The sequence below is a fragment of the Tamandua tetradactyla genome, chromosome 13, assembly GCF_023851605.1.
Source record: "Tamandua tetradactyla isolate mTamTet1 chromosome 13, mTamTet1.pri, whole genome shotgun sequence".
Lineage (NCBI taxonomy): Eukaryota > Metazoa > Chordata > Mammalia > Pilosa > Myrmecophagidae > Tamandua > Tamandua tetradactyla.
In genome coordinates, this window is record NC_135339.1 from 7763071 (window position 1) to 7781316 (window position 18246).

Genomic DNA, 18246 nt, shown 5'->3' on the forward strand with positions numbered 1-18246 from the left:
AATAGAACACGCCAGTACATTTGTATATATAAATAAATATTTGTTTATTACCAAGGAAATAGAGAAGGAACTAAATGTGTAGCAGGGAATGGGGAAAAGATGATATTTTGGTAGGTGGAAAACTGATACTTCAGTTACTAGCCCTGAGTATAAACTCGAGGTTATGCCTCATTCAAAATACACCTCCACTCCAAATTCTTTACGGTAGATTTTCCATAATTTTTCTTTATGGGGGTTATCTAATTCATTTCTGGAAAGATAAAGCCTAAAAATAGAAAATAAAAGTTTATTTTAGGGCTGAAAGATAAGTCATGCAGAGGCACCCTTGTTAGAGCTTTAAAAAATATAAATTTGTTTGCCTTGATTAGAGTCTCAGCTCCTTTTCTGCTTTTTTTAATTGGCTCATATACCTTTCTAGTAAGTTGCAAAATAACTTAATCTCAGTAAAAAACATTCAGCAAACAAGGTTAACTGATTCTTTTAACATTGCCTTTCATGAGAATAATGATGTCTGTATTTAGTAAAGCAATCTAAATTCCTATATGTGACAGAAATTAACCCGAAGAGATTGGATATATATTTAAACGCAGAGTAAGAGACAGATAGCCTTTTAAATGATGAAGTTTGGCTAAACCACAATCTCATAACTAATAAAAACAGCTTGTCCAAGTAGTTTGGAAATTAAAATGTTAAGGAAGTTTTTAAAGCTATAAACGAGTATGAGCGTGATCTGAGTTTTTGCTTCTCCAATGTGAACACGGTGGTGTAAAGGGAAGAAAATTGTCCTTAATGACCACTCCTGAGTAGCACCAATTGAAGTTTCACCCAGACGTCACTATTTGAGATACTTTACTGATGTTATGGGTCAAAGTTTATTATTTATATACATTCAAGAAAAAAATTGGTAAAAATTTTCCATCAAGCCCCACGCTCACTCTATCAAAATACATTTAATGTGTGTGCATTTTAAGTAGATCAGATGTTAAATTTACTGTGGCCTTACTGGGCTTGAAGTGTTATTGGATCCAGTTCAGATTGGAAGAAAAGGCTAGGATTGTAATGAGAACTATCAGTTCATACCACAACTTTCACAACCGCTTCTTCAACTCTAAATGGAATAATTTACGAAACAGGAATGCAAACTCAATTTTTTACAACTGTAGAACAAATATCCCTTAAGGTGGACTGCACTGTCTGGAATGCATTTCCAGATATGGTAAAAGGTTCTCTGGAATAATAATCTTCCAATCCAATTAATAATTACTTTTTTATTTTTTACTACAAAAGACTTCCCACTTTAGTTAAAATCATTTTTACATGGTGACTATTAAATTAATGATTTTTAGCTGTTCTCATGTACACTTGTGCCTTATAACTTCTGCCCTAGCTATAAGTGTATCGATCAGCTTTTACACTAGCTAGAGCATCTCTAGACCATACCTTATTTTAAAATAGGATTTAGTGGTTTTTGCTTACCTGTTAACCAATATTTACTGAGTGCCTCCTGTATGCTAGACACGGAGCAGATTTAAGTTAAACTTCCATGGGAGGGATTTATAACTGCACCCAAGATTTGACTGTAATACTTTTTAATTTGTACCAGAGCACGTGGCATGGATCTTGAGGATAATGTGACAGTGCATCTCTAGGATAGTTATTTATTTTTTTTTTTAAATTAGATTAAGAAGAACAAAGCAATGAAGAATGGTGACTTGGGGATTTTTTTGTTGCTATAAATTGAGTTTACAACAATCAGTAAAAGACTTGCCATTACACCATATGCTCATATATTGAAGATTAACTGCTTCTGTTGAATTATATTATAGTCATACCTGTTATCTTGAATGAAAGATGTATGGAACCAAAAGAAAAATGGGCAGTCATCATAGTATTTAGGAATATTCTAAAAACATAGGAAAAGCAAAGAAAAAGGTTATTTTTTCATAGTAAAACTGATACAAAGAGCTAACATTCCAAAGGGATTAAATTTCCTTTTTGAGCATTTACATATTTATCAATCAATTGTAGTTATTAAATATGCAGCACTCTACAGTCTATAACAATACACACAAAGCACAAGAGAGTTAAGAGAAAATTAGAAAAATAATTTTTCCATGATATTTATAAACTTAGAGACTGGTGTTTTAAAATAGTTTAGATTAGTGCTAAACAGAATTGACTAAGGACCTATGCCTTTTAATACCCATACATATTATCCATTTCTACAAGGAGCAGGCGCATTGAATATTAACCATCATTATTAATGATAATAATGATAGAAATACTAAAATTAAAAAAAATGTTTCCATCTCCTGATTCTTGACAATAGTAAATTCTGGATATTACCAAGGCCCCCCAGGAAGGCACTCTACACCAGGGTCTCTGCTTGGAGTCCCCTGTGAAAGACAGAATTAGATGAGGCTCCAAATTCAGGTAGCATCTGTCCAGTATAGGAATTATCCAGGGCACTTGCTTCAACACATTTACCATTTCAATACCCGACAGATTGTATCCCAAAAGGGAGTAAGCTGGGGATGAAAGAGGGCACAGGAAATAAACTTTACATTGATCAATACTTATTTGTTGGCAGTTCTGATAGGAAAATGAAACTAATGAGGCTTAGAAATTTGTTGAATACAGAATAACAGACATACTTTTCATGTGCCTTGTCAATATAAATAACACTCATTCAGAGTAATGACAATGAAAGACCTACTATTTGTCACAAATGAAATATTGAATTAAATACCATTTGTTATGTATTATATATCAATTCAGAGGAAAGTAAAATCTCCCTCACATTAGAATATTTTATACACTAGGTAGAATAATGTGTTTTAAAGATACAAAACATAAATGTGGATCACCGCTTTGCAGTAAAAAATGTACCTATGTTTTTAAGCTTTAGGTTTTTATATTTTTTTCTTATTTTAAAATTTAGTACATACCAATTGCATTGCATTTAGAAAAAGCAAATGAACAAAAATAAAAAATAAGTCACATATGTTCTTTTAAAAAAAATTTGTAGATCTAACTTATTGTTTTCCTTCCCCTCCCAGGTTTGGGGTTGACTCTCTCCTTTTAGCTCTCATGTTGGGAACTGTAGAAACGGAAATCCCAAACGAAAATTATTCCAAAGACTAGACAAGCATAATGGCAGAGGTTGTTTCTTGGTTACTCACTGAAAAAGAGAGAAATTTCACTTTGATGTCATCATAGAGCGTTGGACAGTCCAGTAAATCAAACGTTACGCTGTCTCTTTCAGGGTCATGAAATCTCTGTGAATGAACATATGGAACTCTATTAAACCTAGCTGGTGACCAGATGATAAATAAATATAACACTGAAGTAAATTTTCACTTATCTAGGCTTCCTATATTTATCAAGTGCTCTTGATCTTATATAGCCCCATCACAATGTGTATAAATAAATGTCAACCATTGTTTCTGTGAAGTTGTAACACTGTTGTTTAATTTTTAAAAGGTCAGCATTTTGGGGTTATGGCACAACACTGTTAAAAAACAGTATTTAATTTTCTATTAGTTTTAACCAACTAAATATTAATGCTGAGTTTGTGACCTAATTTTCATATATTGGGGCCTCTTTTGAGAATTTGCTAAGAAGCTCTATTTCAAAGCTGCCTTTTGGCATTCAAAAAGCAATGCAGGGCAGGCCACAGTGGCTCAGCAGGCAGAGTTCTTGCCTGCCATGCCGGAGACCTGGGTTTAATGGTTTGATTCCTGGTGCCTGCCCATGCAAAAAAAAAAAAAAAAAAAAAAAAAAAGCAATGCAAACTTGATCAGGTTTTATCAAAACCTTATGTTTGTTGAATGGAATCATAGGCCCTGCTTATGGAAGGCTGCTGGATGGGGTGACCAAAGATAGGTCAAGTTTCTGGAATAAACAACTTTGAAGTTATATTAGGTATTTCTTTGTTATTTGTTAATACCACATAATAATGGCACCCATCATGTAAAAGGTCTATGTTAAGCACTATGAAAAATATTGAAAAATAAACGCAGACACAATCAATGCCTTCAAAGCGCTGTACACATACAAGCAATAATGGAATGACATCCAATTAAGTGCTAATCTATATGATAGAGATCTAGTGTGATGTCGAACATTGCTGGAAAGATGTAGGATGAGAAAGTTTCACAGAGGAGGTAGGAATTGAGCTAAGCATGGAAGGATTTGTGTAAATAAAGAGCAGCACACAAAACAGAATCCAATCCAGACAGGAAGGGAAAACAAACACAAAACAGAATAGAATGTTGTGTTCCAAGGGTCAGAGGGGACCAGTTTACTTGGAACAGAGTCTGCAGGTCAAGTTACTGATGCAGATAAGCTCAGCCACGATAGGACCATGTCTTAAGATCTCAAGGGCCAGGAAAATAAGCATGAAGTTGCCAAGGAATATGGTGGTGCATTTCCTCCGTGGCAAAGTAGCTTGCTAACTGCCACGTAAAATTTTATTTGTGTTTTATAAGTCACAAAGCAACTTCACATATATTATCTCATTTAATCCTCGCAGCACTTAAGGTGTTTATTTTATAGATGAGAACACTGAGCCAAAGATGTTAACCAGCTTTGTCCATAGGCGTGTAGTTTTGTCTTCTGCGCTGTATTACAGTTTTTTCACAATGAAACTATTTCAGGATGTACACTGTAGGACTTCATAAATTGCACTGTATAAGGAGAAACAGAAAGTAAGAAGGCCACTGTAGAAATCTATGCATGAACAGATGAGGCCCTGGCCAGGGAGGGGCACTGAGAATAGAAAGGAAAGAAGACAGCAAAGAGAGATTTCAAAGCCATAATCAACAGAATTGGATGACTACATGGATTTAGAGGGCCAAGGTGAAGAGAGAATCAGAGATAACACTGCATGTTAAGGCCTGAGTGAGAGAATGCTGGTGTCATTTGCAGAAGCAGAGGATAAGCTCTTTTGATAAATGTGGATTGACAAATGTTGGATTTGAGTTGTTGGACTGCATGTTGTAGCTCCCTGCATCTGCCATATTGCCAGACACTAGGCACATAAGTATCTGTGGATGAATGAAAGAACAAATGATGCTTTAAAGCAGGGACTGGATGAGCACAACCAAGAATGGGAAACTCAGGTTCAGGCCTGGGTGAATGCCCTCAGTTTGGGGGGGCCAAAAAGAAGAGAAAGGAAAATAGTGTTGGAGAGATAGCAGGAGAACCAATGATAAAAGTCTGAGAAGAATGTTAAAAGATTATATTTCTTAGACCCATGAGGAAAGCCTTCTTATTGCTTCAGAGAAAGCCTATAATCTTAGGCATTTCTTCAACATTTTAACAAAATATTGACTACCACATTCCATTGCTTTGGGTAAAGAGATTCCTCCCCAAGCTATACACTCTTGCATTGTTCCTCATAGCATGGTCCCACAGAACATCTGAATTAGAATCACTGGGGACATTGTTAGGACCCCATGCCAGGTTTCCTGAATCATACTTCGGGGAGTACAACCCAGGAAAAACATTTTCAAAACATCCTTGGTGATTTTCATGCACACTAAAATATGCAAATCGCTGAATTACAATGAAAGATAAAATGACCAAGAAGAAGAGAATATGGCTAAAAATGACCGGATACATGAAATTAAAACCCTAATAGATCCCTGGAAACATGCTCACCATTTGTGGAGAAGGAAAAGGCAAAGCAACAGTTTGAACTGAAAATCTGTTCTGGAAAATGCCCAGGAAAACCTGTTTTGAACAATGAGCCCTGGTTTGCATTTGACTCCAATGACACCAAGTTAGATGGCAACCAGAAAGCAATATGGCATCTCTTTATGAAGCGATGGTTTGGGGATGTCAACATGCTGATTTAACATCAAACTTTAAAACAAACACCATAAATTTCAGTCCACATGCTTTTTCTTACATTGCAGTTTTTCGAATTGCAACAGGAAAAGACAGTCGTTTTCTGCATTATGATTTGCACTTGCAGATCACTTCCAGTACCGTTTCCAATACCTGAATGAAATAAGAGGCCGGTTAGAGCAAAGATCAAAATGTCTTACCAGTGAACACTATGGATTAAAAAAAAGTTATCCCAGATAACAATATGTCAATATTTGATCATTTGTGTCTTGTATGGATTTTGCCTTTGAAAGCCAAGGTTTCAAGCCCAAAGGATGGGGGAAAAGATACATATATTTCAGTTTCTATGACATACAGTTTCTCACTTTTCTAAACAGAAGAATATTTTAGCAAAGGTGATTTGCAACCCCTCTTGCTAATATGTTCCTTTCTCCAGATTTCTAGTCATAATTAAAAAAATAAATTCTAAATTCCTCTGGCTTAGTTCCTAATGAGATCTCTATGCAAATAGAGGATAGTAAGTACATACCAACATTCCTGTGGGGTTTGGTGTGTATGCATATAAAAATGGTCTCTTACCCTTTTTGTTAATCCAAATGACTGACTTCCTAACACATTTCCTCCAAGGGCTGGTTTCTCATTCTCTAATTAATTTTTATTGCTTTCCTTTCAAACCTACATATTTTATTTTAATATTGGAGTATAGAACTTAAATATTATAATAAAGCCCTACGTTAATTGTTCTTTTTTTTAATTAGAGAAGCTGTAAGTTTACCTAAAAATCCTGCAGAAAACAGTTTCCATATAGCCCTGCCTACATACAGTTTTCCCTATTATGAACACTTCCCATTAGTGTGTTACCTTTGTTTCACTGATGAAACAATCTTATTATAATCAAACTATTTAATACAGTCTGTATTTTACATTAGAGTTCATTGTTGGTGTTCTACAGTCCTATGTTTTTTAAAAATTTTTACTCTAGTAACATATATGCAATGTAAAATTTTCCATTTCAACCACATTCAAATATGTAATTCGGTGGTGTCAGTTACATTCACAGTGTTGTGGTATCATCACCACCATTGAATACCAGAGCTTTTTCATCACCCCATACAGAAAGTCTGTACCAATTAAAGCATTAACTACCCATGCCCTACACCCACTCCACTCTCTGGTAACCTGTATTCTAGTTTCTGATAGAGCCCACATTGTCTGTTAACTGGCTTCCACTGGGACCAAGAATTTCAAAACACTTTCACAATGTTATCATGGTCAAGTCTTCTAATACTTTTGATTTCACATAGAACATGTTTGGCACTCGAGAGATCAGTAAGGACAATTTTCTTGATGGCTACTCTTTTGTTACAGCCATTGTCTACAGCAGAAAAAAACCAAGCTATTATCTCCACAATCCAATGGTTTTAAGTCCATGTACCTAGAGCCCAGGTCAAAACCATGACTATTCCTAAGGCTTTCAAATTTCTCTACCATTTTGAAATCCTTACTATTGCGTATTCCTTTTGAATTGTTGAGCTTGTATAAACAAGGAAGAAAACTGGCATCAAAAAGAAAGATCTTTCAAAGAGGGAGAAGAAAAATGATTCCACAGCAAGATGGTTTCTTGATGTTCACTGCGTATGCCAACCAGGCTGTTGCATTCCTCACAGATTTAAAGCTCAAAATGATCTACTCATTCTGAGATTTAAAAAGATTGCAGTACTCACAGTTCAAGAAAGGGGCAGCAACACTGCAGACATTTAAAGAAAACACTCAAACTCAAATGGAAAGAAATGACATACTATGCATTCAGATTACTTGTGCTAAACAATTTAACATTTAACAAAAATGTGAATAAATATGCACACAAGATTCTCTGAACATCTTCCTCACACTGCAGATATATTCAGTGTTGGACTGATCCTGAGCAGCATCGTTCTAAGGTGCTAGTAAGCACTATTTCTGTTTTGCTTCTTATCTTCCTTTGTTGCTATATATTTCAACAGGAAGCTTTGGGGGCTTTTGGTTACAGTGATCAGGTAGCTCCAGCACACCACAATCACAATCAAAGTACCGTCCCTCTTATTCTGATATAACGAGATTTTTCTGATTCATTGAGAGAGTGAATGGCCTGCAGACAGCCCCTGGGGTCGGCTCAGCTATCTGGCTGTGCTGGCAGCAGCAGCATCTCTGGGCTCTCACTTTGCCGCAGTTGCCGCCATGTCTTCTGACCCACTAAAGAGGACAAGGGAGAGCTTGTGTGTTGAGTTTTACAGCCTGAGAAACCATTACCTAACACAAGGTCCTGCAGATGCTTATCAATGTTCTTTTTCTTTCTTTCTTTCTTTCTTTTAAGGAGTTTTAAAGTCTTTGACAATTTTGAATTATTTTTGTATATGATGTGAGGTAGGTGTTCTACTTCACTCTTCTGCTATGGCTATCTTATTTTCCTAGCACCAATTCTCAAAGAGTCTTTTTTTTTTTTCCCAATTAAGTGGATTTCATACCCTTATCAAAAATCAATTGGTAATAGATGTTAGGGGTCTGTTTCTCAAATCCCAATTTGATTCCATGGGCTATATATCTGTCCCTGTGCCCTTAACATGCTGTTTTGACCACTGTAGCTTTGTAGCAACGTGTGGTGATTTGAAACTGTATGAACCTCAGAAAAGTATGTTCTTAAAGTCTATCCATTCCTGTGGGTGTGGGCCCATTGCAGGCAAAATCTTTTGGTGAGGCTACTTAAGTTTAGGTGTGACACACCTCATTCTGATTGGATCTTAATCTTCTTACTGGAGCTCTTTATAAATAGGATAAATGAAGAGAGAGAGAGAGAGAGAAAGAGAAAGCCAGGGAAGCAAGAAGATGAAAGTAAGAAAACCCATAAGAGAAGGGAGAGAATAGCAGATGCTACCACATGCCTTGCCACATAAGAGAGGAGTCCAGGGATGGCCAGCAGTCAGTCTTCAGGAGAAAGCATTGTCTTGATAACGCCTTGATCTGGACATCTGCACAGCTTCAAAACTCTAAGCTTATAAACTAATAAATTCCCATTGTTAAAAACCAACACATTTTATGCTATCTGCTTTCAGCAGCAAAACAAACTAAAAACAACTAAATTTTAAAATTGTAAAGTGTGAGTCCTCCAACTTCTTTCTTTTCTTCAAGATCGGTTTGGCTATTCAGGGGTCCTTACCCTTCCATATAAATTTGATGATTGGCATATTGATTTCTGACAGTTGTTGGAATTTTCATTGGGATTGCACTGTATATGTAAATGAGGTTGCATGCATATGTAAATCAGGTTGGATAGAATTGACACCTTAAGAACATTTAGTCTTCTAATCCATAAACATGGAATATCCCTCCATTTACTTAGGTCTTGTTAGATTTCTTTTGACAAAATTTTGTAATTTTCTATATACAAGTTCTTTAACGCTTGGTTAAATTTTATCCTAGATATTTTATTCTTTTAGTTATATATGGAAAAGTTTTCTTAACTTAATCTTTAGATTATCCATTTTAGTATTTTGAAACACTACTGATTTTTTGTGTGTTGATCATTCATACTGCATCTTTTCTGAATTTTTTTTTTTGAGCTTTAGTAGCTTTGTTGTAGATTTTTCAGGATTTTCTTCTATACATAGGATCATGGCATCTCCAAATAGGGAAAATTTTACCTCTTCCTGCCTAATAAGGATGCCTTTTATTTATTTACTTTGCTTGCCTAATTGACTGCATAGAACTTTCAGTACAATGTTGATAACAGTGGTGACAGTGGGCATCTTTATCCTGATCTTGATCTTACAGGGAAAGTTTTCAGTCGTTCCTATTGAATGTGACATTAGCTGTGGGGTTTTCATATATGTCCTTTTTCATGTTGAGGAAGTTTCTTACTTTTCTAAATGTATGGTGTTTTTTTTTTTTTTAATCAAGAAGGGCTGGATTTTCTGCAACAATTGAGATGGCCATGTGGTTGTTTCCTCCATTCTATTAATGTGGTATATTAAATTAATTGATTTGCCTGTGTTGAACCACCATCTCATACCTGGAATAAATTCCAATTGATCACAGTATGTACTTTTTAAACGTTTTATTGGATTTAGCTTGCCAGTGTTTGGTTGAAGTTTTTTGCCTCCTATATTCACGAAGGACATTAGTCTGTAATTTTCTTATCTTGTGGCATCTTTACCTTATTTTGGTATTATGGAGACTTTGGCCTCATAAATTGAGTTAGGAAGTTTTCTTTCTTTGTCAATATTTTTGGAAGACTTTGAGCAGGACTGGTGTAAATTCTTTTTGGAATGTTTAGTAAAATTAACCAGTTAAGCCGTTTGGTTCAGGGCTTTTCTTTGTTGGGAAGATTTTAATTACTGATTCAATCTCATTACTTTTTGAGATCATTAAGATTGTCTATTTTTCCTTGCCAGTGTGTAAATATTTGTGTGTTTGGCTATCCATCCAATTTGTTTTTGCATAGTTGTTCGTAGTATCTGCTTAGAGTCCTTTTTATTTCTGTGGGGTTGGTGGTAACATCTCCTTTTCATCTCTGAGTTTAGTTATTTGCATCCTCTTTTTCTATTTGCCTTTTCTTTTCTTCTCTCTTTCTTTTTCTAGATAGAGGTCTAGATGACTGATGTTTTCAAAGAGCCAACTTTTGGTTTTATTGATTCTATTGATTTTTAATTTTCTATTTCATTTTCCCCACCCTAATCTTTCCTGTTTCCTCCTTTCTGCTTGCTTTTGGGTTTTGTTTGCTCTTCTTCATCCGGATACTCCATTTGTGAAGTTAAGTTTCTGATTTTGAGATCCGTCTTCTTTTTTAATGTAAGCATTTAGAGCTAGACTTTCCCTCTCATCACTACTTTTGCTGCACCCCATAAATTGAGTATGTATTTTTTCTGAATTAATTTAATTTAAGATATATCTAAATGTCTCTTTCATTTGTACTTTGAACCACTGGTTTTAAAAAATTGCATTGTTTAGTGTGATTGCTGAATCACTGCATTGCTATTTCCTTTGGTCTCCCGTATCTTAACGCAGCTAGGAGTAAAAACCTAAAATTGTGGAATTGTAATCCACCTAAAATCTGAAATCTGTTCTACAACAAATTTTTGTGCTGTGCTTTGAAATGTACTGTTTTTCAGTATGTATGTTATTTCTCACAAAAAAGAAAAAAAATGAAGATAAAAAATATATATATATTCCTTCTAGCCTCCAATGTTCTGGAGTAGCTAGAAGGAAAAATTTGAGACGATGTTATGGTGGCCCATGACAAACTCTGGGATCTGTCCTGTAATTACTTGTTGAAGAGTGCTTTGAAAACCATTGTATGTTTTTTTTTTTTCTTTCTTCACTTTGTATGTATGTTACATTATATGATCTTAAAAAGTTTAAAAAAATGCATTGTTTAATTTCTAGATATTTGTGATTTTCCATACCTAAAATATAGTCTATCTTGGAGAATGATCCCTGAACACTAGAGAAGAATGTGTATTCTTCAGCTGTAGGGTGAAGTGTTCTATGTATTTGTTAGATCTAGTTGGTTTAGAGAATCACTCTGTCAGTCTGAAACTATTATGTACCCCAGAAAAGCCATCTTTTAACCCTGAACCAATCTTGTAGGGCCAGACCTATTGTTCAGGGTGGGAAGCTTTGACTGAATTATTTCTGTGGAAGTGTGATGTGCTCATTTGTGGGTGTGTCCTTTTGATTGGATGGAGATGATGGAGATGTGATTCCCCCCATTCACAGTGGGCCTTGATTAGCTTAGTGGGATCCTTTAAAAGGGAAACATTTTGGAAGAAGCTCAGAGACAACATGAGACCCAGATGTTTGGAGAGGCGTAAAGAAAATGGACCCAGGGATGCTGTTTGAAACGAGAAGCAAAAGGACCGCAGATGCCAGCCACATGCCTTCCCAGCTGACAGACTTGTTCTGGACTCATTGATCTTTGTTGAGTCAAGGTATACTTTCCCTGGATGCCTTAATTTGGAATTTTTATGGCCTTAGAACTGTATACTTTTAACTTAATAAACTGCCTTTATAAAAGCCAACCCATTTCTGGTATAGTGCATTATGGCAGCATTTAACAAACTAATACAATTACTCAAGTGTTAGATTTCCTTTTTAATCTTCTATCTGGATGTTTTACCCATTATTACAGTGGGAGATTGAAGTCTCCTACTATGCATATAGAATCATCTATTTCTCCCTTCAAATCTGCAGGTATTTGCTTCGTATATTTTGGGGCCCTGTCATTAGATGCATATATATTTATAACTGTTATGTGTTCTTACTGAATTGACCTCTTTTATCAGTAGTGACCTTTTTTTGTCCCTCACGGCAGTTTTTTACTTAAAGTGTATTTTATCTGATATTCAGTATTGTTACCCCAGTGCTCTTTTGGTCACCATTTGAGTGCTGTATTTTTTCCCCATCTTTTTATTTTCAGCCTACTTTGTTTGAATTTAAGGTAAATAGCTTGCATTCAAATATAACTGGGTCTTGCTTTTTAAAAAAATCTATTCTGCCAATTTGTACCTTTTGATTGAAGAGCTTAATCCAATTACACTTAGTTAGACTTAAAAGTAAGAACTGAAAATGCAGGATTTCTTCTGCCATTTTGCTCTTTGGTTTTCTAAGTCCTATACATTTTTGCTCCAGAACTCTGTTAATATTTTCATATTTAAGGGTTTTTTGTGTGTATTTAGAGTTCATTCTCATTTCTTTGTATATATTTTAATATATTTTCTTTGTGTTTACCATGGGGCATTAAATTACATCTGTGCTGGTTTGAAACTGTTATGTACCATAGAACAGCATGCTCTTTTAATCAGCAAAATACAATAAATCATATAAAGAAACAGGAAGATGTGCTCAGTCAAAAAAGTAAATCAAAATGTTGGAGGAGATACAGAATCTGGAACAACTGGTTAAATATATCCAACCAAATCTCCTAAACCAATTCAAAGAGATAGCTAGAGAGATAAAATATATTAAGAAGATACTGGCTGAGCATAAAGAAGAATTTGAAAGTGAGTGTAGTAATTAGGTTCAGGTGTCAACTTGTCCATGCGATGGTACCTAGTTGTTCTGTTGCTGTGGACTTAAATCACCAGCATGTGAACTTCATCTATGGGTGATTACATCTGTGGTTGGCTAAGGGGAGTGCCTTCAGCAATGAGTGACATTTAATTTAATTAGCTGGAGGCTTAAAAGGAAGAGCTAGAACCATGCTCAGCAGCCAGTACAACTCAGGTCAGAGCTCAGAGCTGACACAGATCCAGACTTTGGAGATGCAGAAAGGACTCATCCCAGGGAAAGCAGTTTGAACCCAGAAACCAGGAGGGAAGGTAAGCAGACTTTGCCAATGTACCTTCCCGTGTGACAGAGAAACCCAGAGAATAGTCAGCTGTCTTTCCTCTGAAGAACTGTAAATTTGTAACTAAATAAATCTCCTTTATAAAAAGAAGTCCATTTCTGATGTATTACATTTCAGCAGCATTAGCAAACTAAAACAGCATGCAAAGAAAAATAACAGATATTATGGGAATGAGAGGCACAATAAATGAAATTTAAAATACACTAGAAGCGCACAACAGCAGATGTGAAGAAGTAGAAGAAAGGATCAGTGAGGTAAAAGTCAGAGCATCCAAATTCAAATACACAAAAGAATAGATAGTGAAAAGAATGGAAAAAACTGACAACACAAAGCAAACAAGCATTCACATCCTGGGTGTCCCAGAATGAGAAGAGAAGGGGAATAAGGTGTAGAAGAGGAGTTAACAGCTGAAAATTTCCCAACCACAACAAAAGACAAATATATATGTCAAAGAAGCATAACATACCAAACAGAATAATTCCAGATAGATCTACTCCAAAACATGTACTGACCAGAATGTAAATTGCTAAAGGTAAAGAGAGAATTCTGAAAGCAGCAGCAGAAAAGCAATTCACGGGTATACTGGTGGTTCAATGGTAAAATTCTTGCCTGCCATGAGGGAGACCTGGGTTTGATACCTGGTCCATGTAATCTCAAAAAAAGAGAAGAGCAATTCATTACATACAAGGGATGCCTAAAAGATTAAACTCCAATTTCTAATCAGAACTATGGAGGTGACAAAGCAGTGGCTTGATATAAAAAGATAGTATAAGAGAAAAAATGCCAGCTAAGAATTGTCTATTTGGCAAAACTGTCCAAAAATGTGGGAGAGTTTAAGACATTCACAGATAAGCAGAAGTTGAGGGAGTTCATTAAGAAGTATCTTACTCTACAAGAAATACTAAAAGGATTCCTGCAGGTTGACAGGAAAGGACAGGAGAGAGGCTTGGAGGAGAGTGTAGAAATGAAGAGTATCAGTAAAGGGAACTAACAGGGTAATAAGAGAGACAAAGAATGACATATGAATGCCAAAGGACAAAATGGTTGAAGTAAGTACTTCCATTATAGTAATAACATTGAATGTTAATGGATTAAACTCTCCAATCAAAAGACAGAGACTGGTGGAATGGATTTTAAAAAAGGAGTCATCTTTATGCCGTTTACACATGCACCTTAGACCCAAGGATACAAAAAGATTAAAAGTGAAAACGGGAAAAAGATATTCTACACGAACAGTATTCAAAAAGAAGAAAAGAAAAGAAAAAAAAGCCAGGACAAAATACAATTTAAATGCAAAGCTGTTATAAGAGACAAGGAAGGACATTATATATTAAGGAAAGGGGCAATCCACCAAGAATAAATAATAATCATAAATATATATGCACCTAGACAGGGTGTCATGAAATACATGAAGCAAACACTAGGAAAATTGAAGGGAGAAACAGATATATTACAATAAATAATTGGAGCCTTCAATACACTACTTATGTCAACAGACATATCAATAGATAGAATATCTAGACAGAAGATCCAAAAGGAAACAGAGAATTTCAATAATTTGATAAATGACCTAGGCCTAACTGACATATACAGGATATCCATTCTTCTCAAGTGCTTATGTATAACTGTCCAGAAGAGACTACAGGTCGGGCCACAAAAAAAAAGGTCTTTGTTTTAAAAGACTGAAATTATACAAAGCCACTTTCTTTGATCACAATGAAATGAATCTGGAATTCATCAACAGGTGGAGGACTGGAAAATGCACAAAGTTATGAAGGTTAAACAAACAGTGGATTGAAGAAGAAATTGAGAGGGAAATTAGTAAATATTTCAAGTCAAATGAAAATAAGGACACAGCATCTCCAACATAGGAGATGCAGCAAAGGCAGTGCTGGGAGAAAAATATGTGCTGCCATAAATGCCTACATTAAAAAGAAGAGAGGGCTAATATCAAAGACTAACTACATACCTGGAAGAGCTTGAAAAGAAGAACAAACTAATCCCAAAGCAAACAGAAAGAAATAAATAACAAAGATTAGAACAGAAATAAGTGAAATTGAGAACAAAAAAGCAATAGTGAGAATCAAGAAAACTAAAAGTTGGTTCTTTGAGACCAATAGAAGTGGCAAGGCCTTAGTGAGACTGACAAAGAAAAATGAGAGAGGATGCAAAAAAATACATTCAGAAATGAGAGGGGGACATTACTACTGACCCCAGAGAAGTAAAATAGTACATAAGAGGATACTATGAACAACTGAATGCCAACAAACTAGACAACTTAGATGAAATGGGCAACTGTCTAGAAACATGTGAAAAACATACATTGACTCCAGAAGAAACAGATCTCAACAAGCCAATCACAAGTAGAGATTGAAACAGTCATCAAATACCTCCCAACAAAGCAAACCCAGGACCAGCTGGCTTTGCTGGTGGATCATTCCAATCATTCCAAGAAGAATTAGTACCAATTCTGCTTAGACTCTTCCAGAAAATTGAAGAGGTGAGAACACGACCTAATCCATTCTCTGAAGCCAGCATCAGCAAAGATACTATAAAAAGGAAAATTACAGACCAACCTCTCTAATGAATATAGATGCAAAAATCCTTAACAAATACTTGCAATTACAATCCAACTGCACATTAAAAGAATCATATACAATGATCAAGTGGGTTTTATCGCATTTATGCAAGGAGGGTTAAACACAAGAAAATAAATTAATCTAATATACCACATTAACAAATCAAAGAAGAACCACATGATTATCTTGATTGATATAGAAAAGGCATTTGATAAAATCCAGTCTCCCTTCTTGATAAAAAGACTTCAAATATAGGAATAGAAGGAAAATTTATCAATATGATAAAGGGAATATATGATAAAACTCACAGCTAACCTTGTACTGAATGTACAATAAGTTACACTGTACATTGTTATGACTGAAAACTTTCCCATTGAGATCTGTAACAAGACAAGGATGCCCACCATCACCACTGTTATTTAACATTGTGCTACACATTCTAGCCAGAGCTATTAGGCAGGAAAAACAAATAGAAAGCATTCAAATTGGAAAGGAAGAAGAAAAAATTTCATTATTTGCATATGCCTATAAAGTCCCCAAAAATCTACAACAAAGCTACTAGAGCCAATAAGTTCAGCAAAGTGGTGGGATAGAAACTCAATATGCAAAAACCAGTAGTGTTTCTGCAGAGTAGTAATGAGCAATTTGAGGAGGAAATCAGGAAAAAAATCCACTTATAATAGCAATTAAAGAGTCAAATATCTAGGAATAAACTTAACCAAGGATGAAAAGGGCCTGTATTGAAAAAACTACAAACCATTATTAAAAGAAATCAGAGAAGACCTAAATAAATGGAAGGACATTTTGTGTCCATGGATTGGAAGATTAACTATTGTTAAGACGGCAATTCTATTCAAATTAATTTAAAGATGCAATGCAATCCCAATAAAAATTCCAACCGCCTACTTTGCAGAATTGGAAAAGCAATTACCAAATTTATCCGGGAGGGTAAGGGGCGCTAAATAGCCAAAAAAAAACATCTTGAAAAAGAAAAATGAAGTTGGATGATTTTCACTTCTTGACTTTAAAGTATATTACAAAGCTACAGAGGTAAAAAACAGCATGGCATTGGCATAAGGATAGGCAACCTGACCAACAGAATTGATTTGAGATTTCAGAAATAGACTCTTATATCTATGGTCAACTGATTTTTGACAAGGTTCCCAAGTTCACTGCACTGGAGCAGTCTCTTCACCAGATGGTACTGAGAGAACTGGATATCCATATCCAAAAAAATGAAAGAGGATCCCTATCTGACACCTTGTAAAAAATTAACTCAAGAAGGATCAAAGACCTAAATATAAAAGCTAGAACAAAAACTTCTAGAAGAAAATGTAGGAAAGCATCTTCAAGATCTTATGGTACTAGAGACTTCTTTGACCTTACACCAAAGCATACGCAATCAAAGAAAAAAATATAGGTAAATGGGACTGCCTCAAAACTGAATACTTCTGTGCTTCAAAGGACTTTAGTCCTTTGTCAATAGGAGAAAATATTTGCAAGCCATATGGTAAGGGTTTAATATCCAGGATATATAGAGAGAGGACCTATTACTCAATGGTAAAAAGACAACCAATCCAATTTAAAAATGGGCAAAAGAATAGGCATTTTTCCAAAGGACTAAAAGGCATATAAAAAGGTGTTCAACTTCACTAAATACCATTAAAATGCCAATCAAAATCACAATGAGATGTCATTTTACACCCACTAGAATGGCCACTACTAAGAAAACAGAAAACTGATAGTGTTGAAGAGGATTCAGAGAAATAGAAACACTTATTCACTGTTGGTAGAATGTAGAATGATACAGCTGCTGTGGAAGATAATTTGGCTGTTCCTCAGTAAGTGATGCTTAGAACTTCCACATGACCCAGCAGTCCAGCTACTAGTTTATACTCAGAAGAACTGAAAGTAGGGACACAGACTTTTTCACACCTTCCAAAAGATATAAACAACCCAAGTGTCCATGAACCAATGAATGGATAAACAAAATGTGGTATATACATCTGATGGGCTATCATGCAGCTGTAAGAAGAAATGTTATGTTGCATGTGACAGCATGGAAGAACCTTAATAACTTTATGTTTAGTGAAATAAGTCAAGACACAAAATGTCAAATATTGTATGACCTCACTAATTTGAACTAGCAACTCATTGCTTTAGTCTTGAGAACATTAGTCACCAGAAAATAGGAAGAGGGCAGAGAATGGGAAGGTGGTGCTTAATTTGTGCAGAATATGTAGTAAGGTTGATTGTAAATGTTTTGAAATGAATAAGAGGTGATAATAGCACATTAATGTGAGTGCAATTAACAGTGCTGATATGTGAGTATAATTGTGGTTGAAATGGAAAGTTTAGGGTCATGTATGTCACTATAAGGAAAGCCAGAAGATGAACCATGGGACTGTAAAATACTGAATCCTTTTCAGGGTG

General features: G+C 35.3%; 1 protein-coding gene across 1 annotated transcript in view; it reads right to left on the reverse strand.

Moving 5' to 3' along the window:
• Positions 1-18246, reverse strand: part of LOC143654615 (phosphatidylinositol 3,4,5-trisphosphate 3-phosphatase TPTE2-like) — a gene marked incomplete at its 5' end in the record, with an annotated part of 57316 nt that continues 39070 nt past the window's right edge. Inside the window, 4 exons of the mRNA XM_077126489.1 lie at positions 1-265; positions 1833-1903; positions 3183-3278; positions 5915-6006. Of these exons, the coding sequence (XP_076982604.1) occupies positions 169-265; positions 1833-1903; positions 3183-3278; positions 5915-6006 (356 nt within the window). The remainder of the gene's footprint in view (positions 266-1832; positions 1904-3182; positions 3279-5914; positions 6007-18246) is intronic.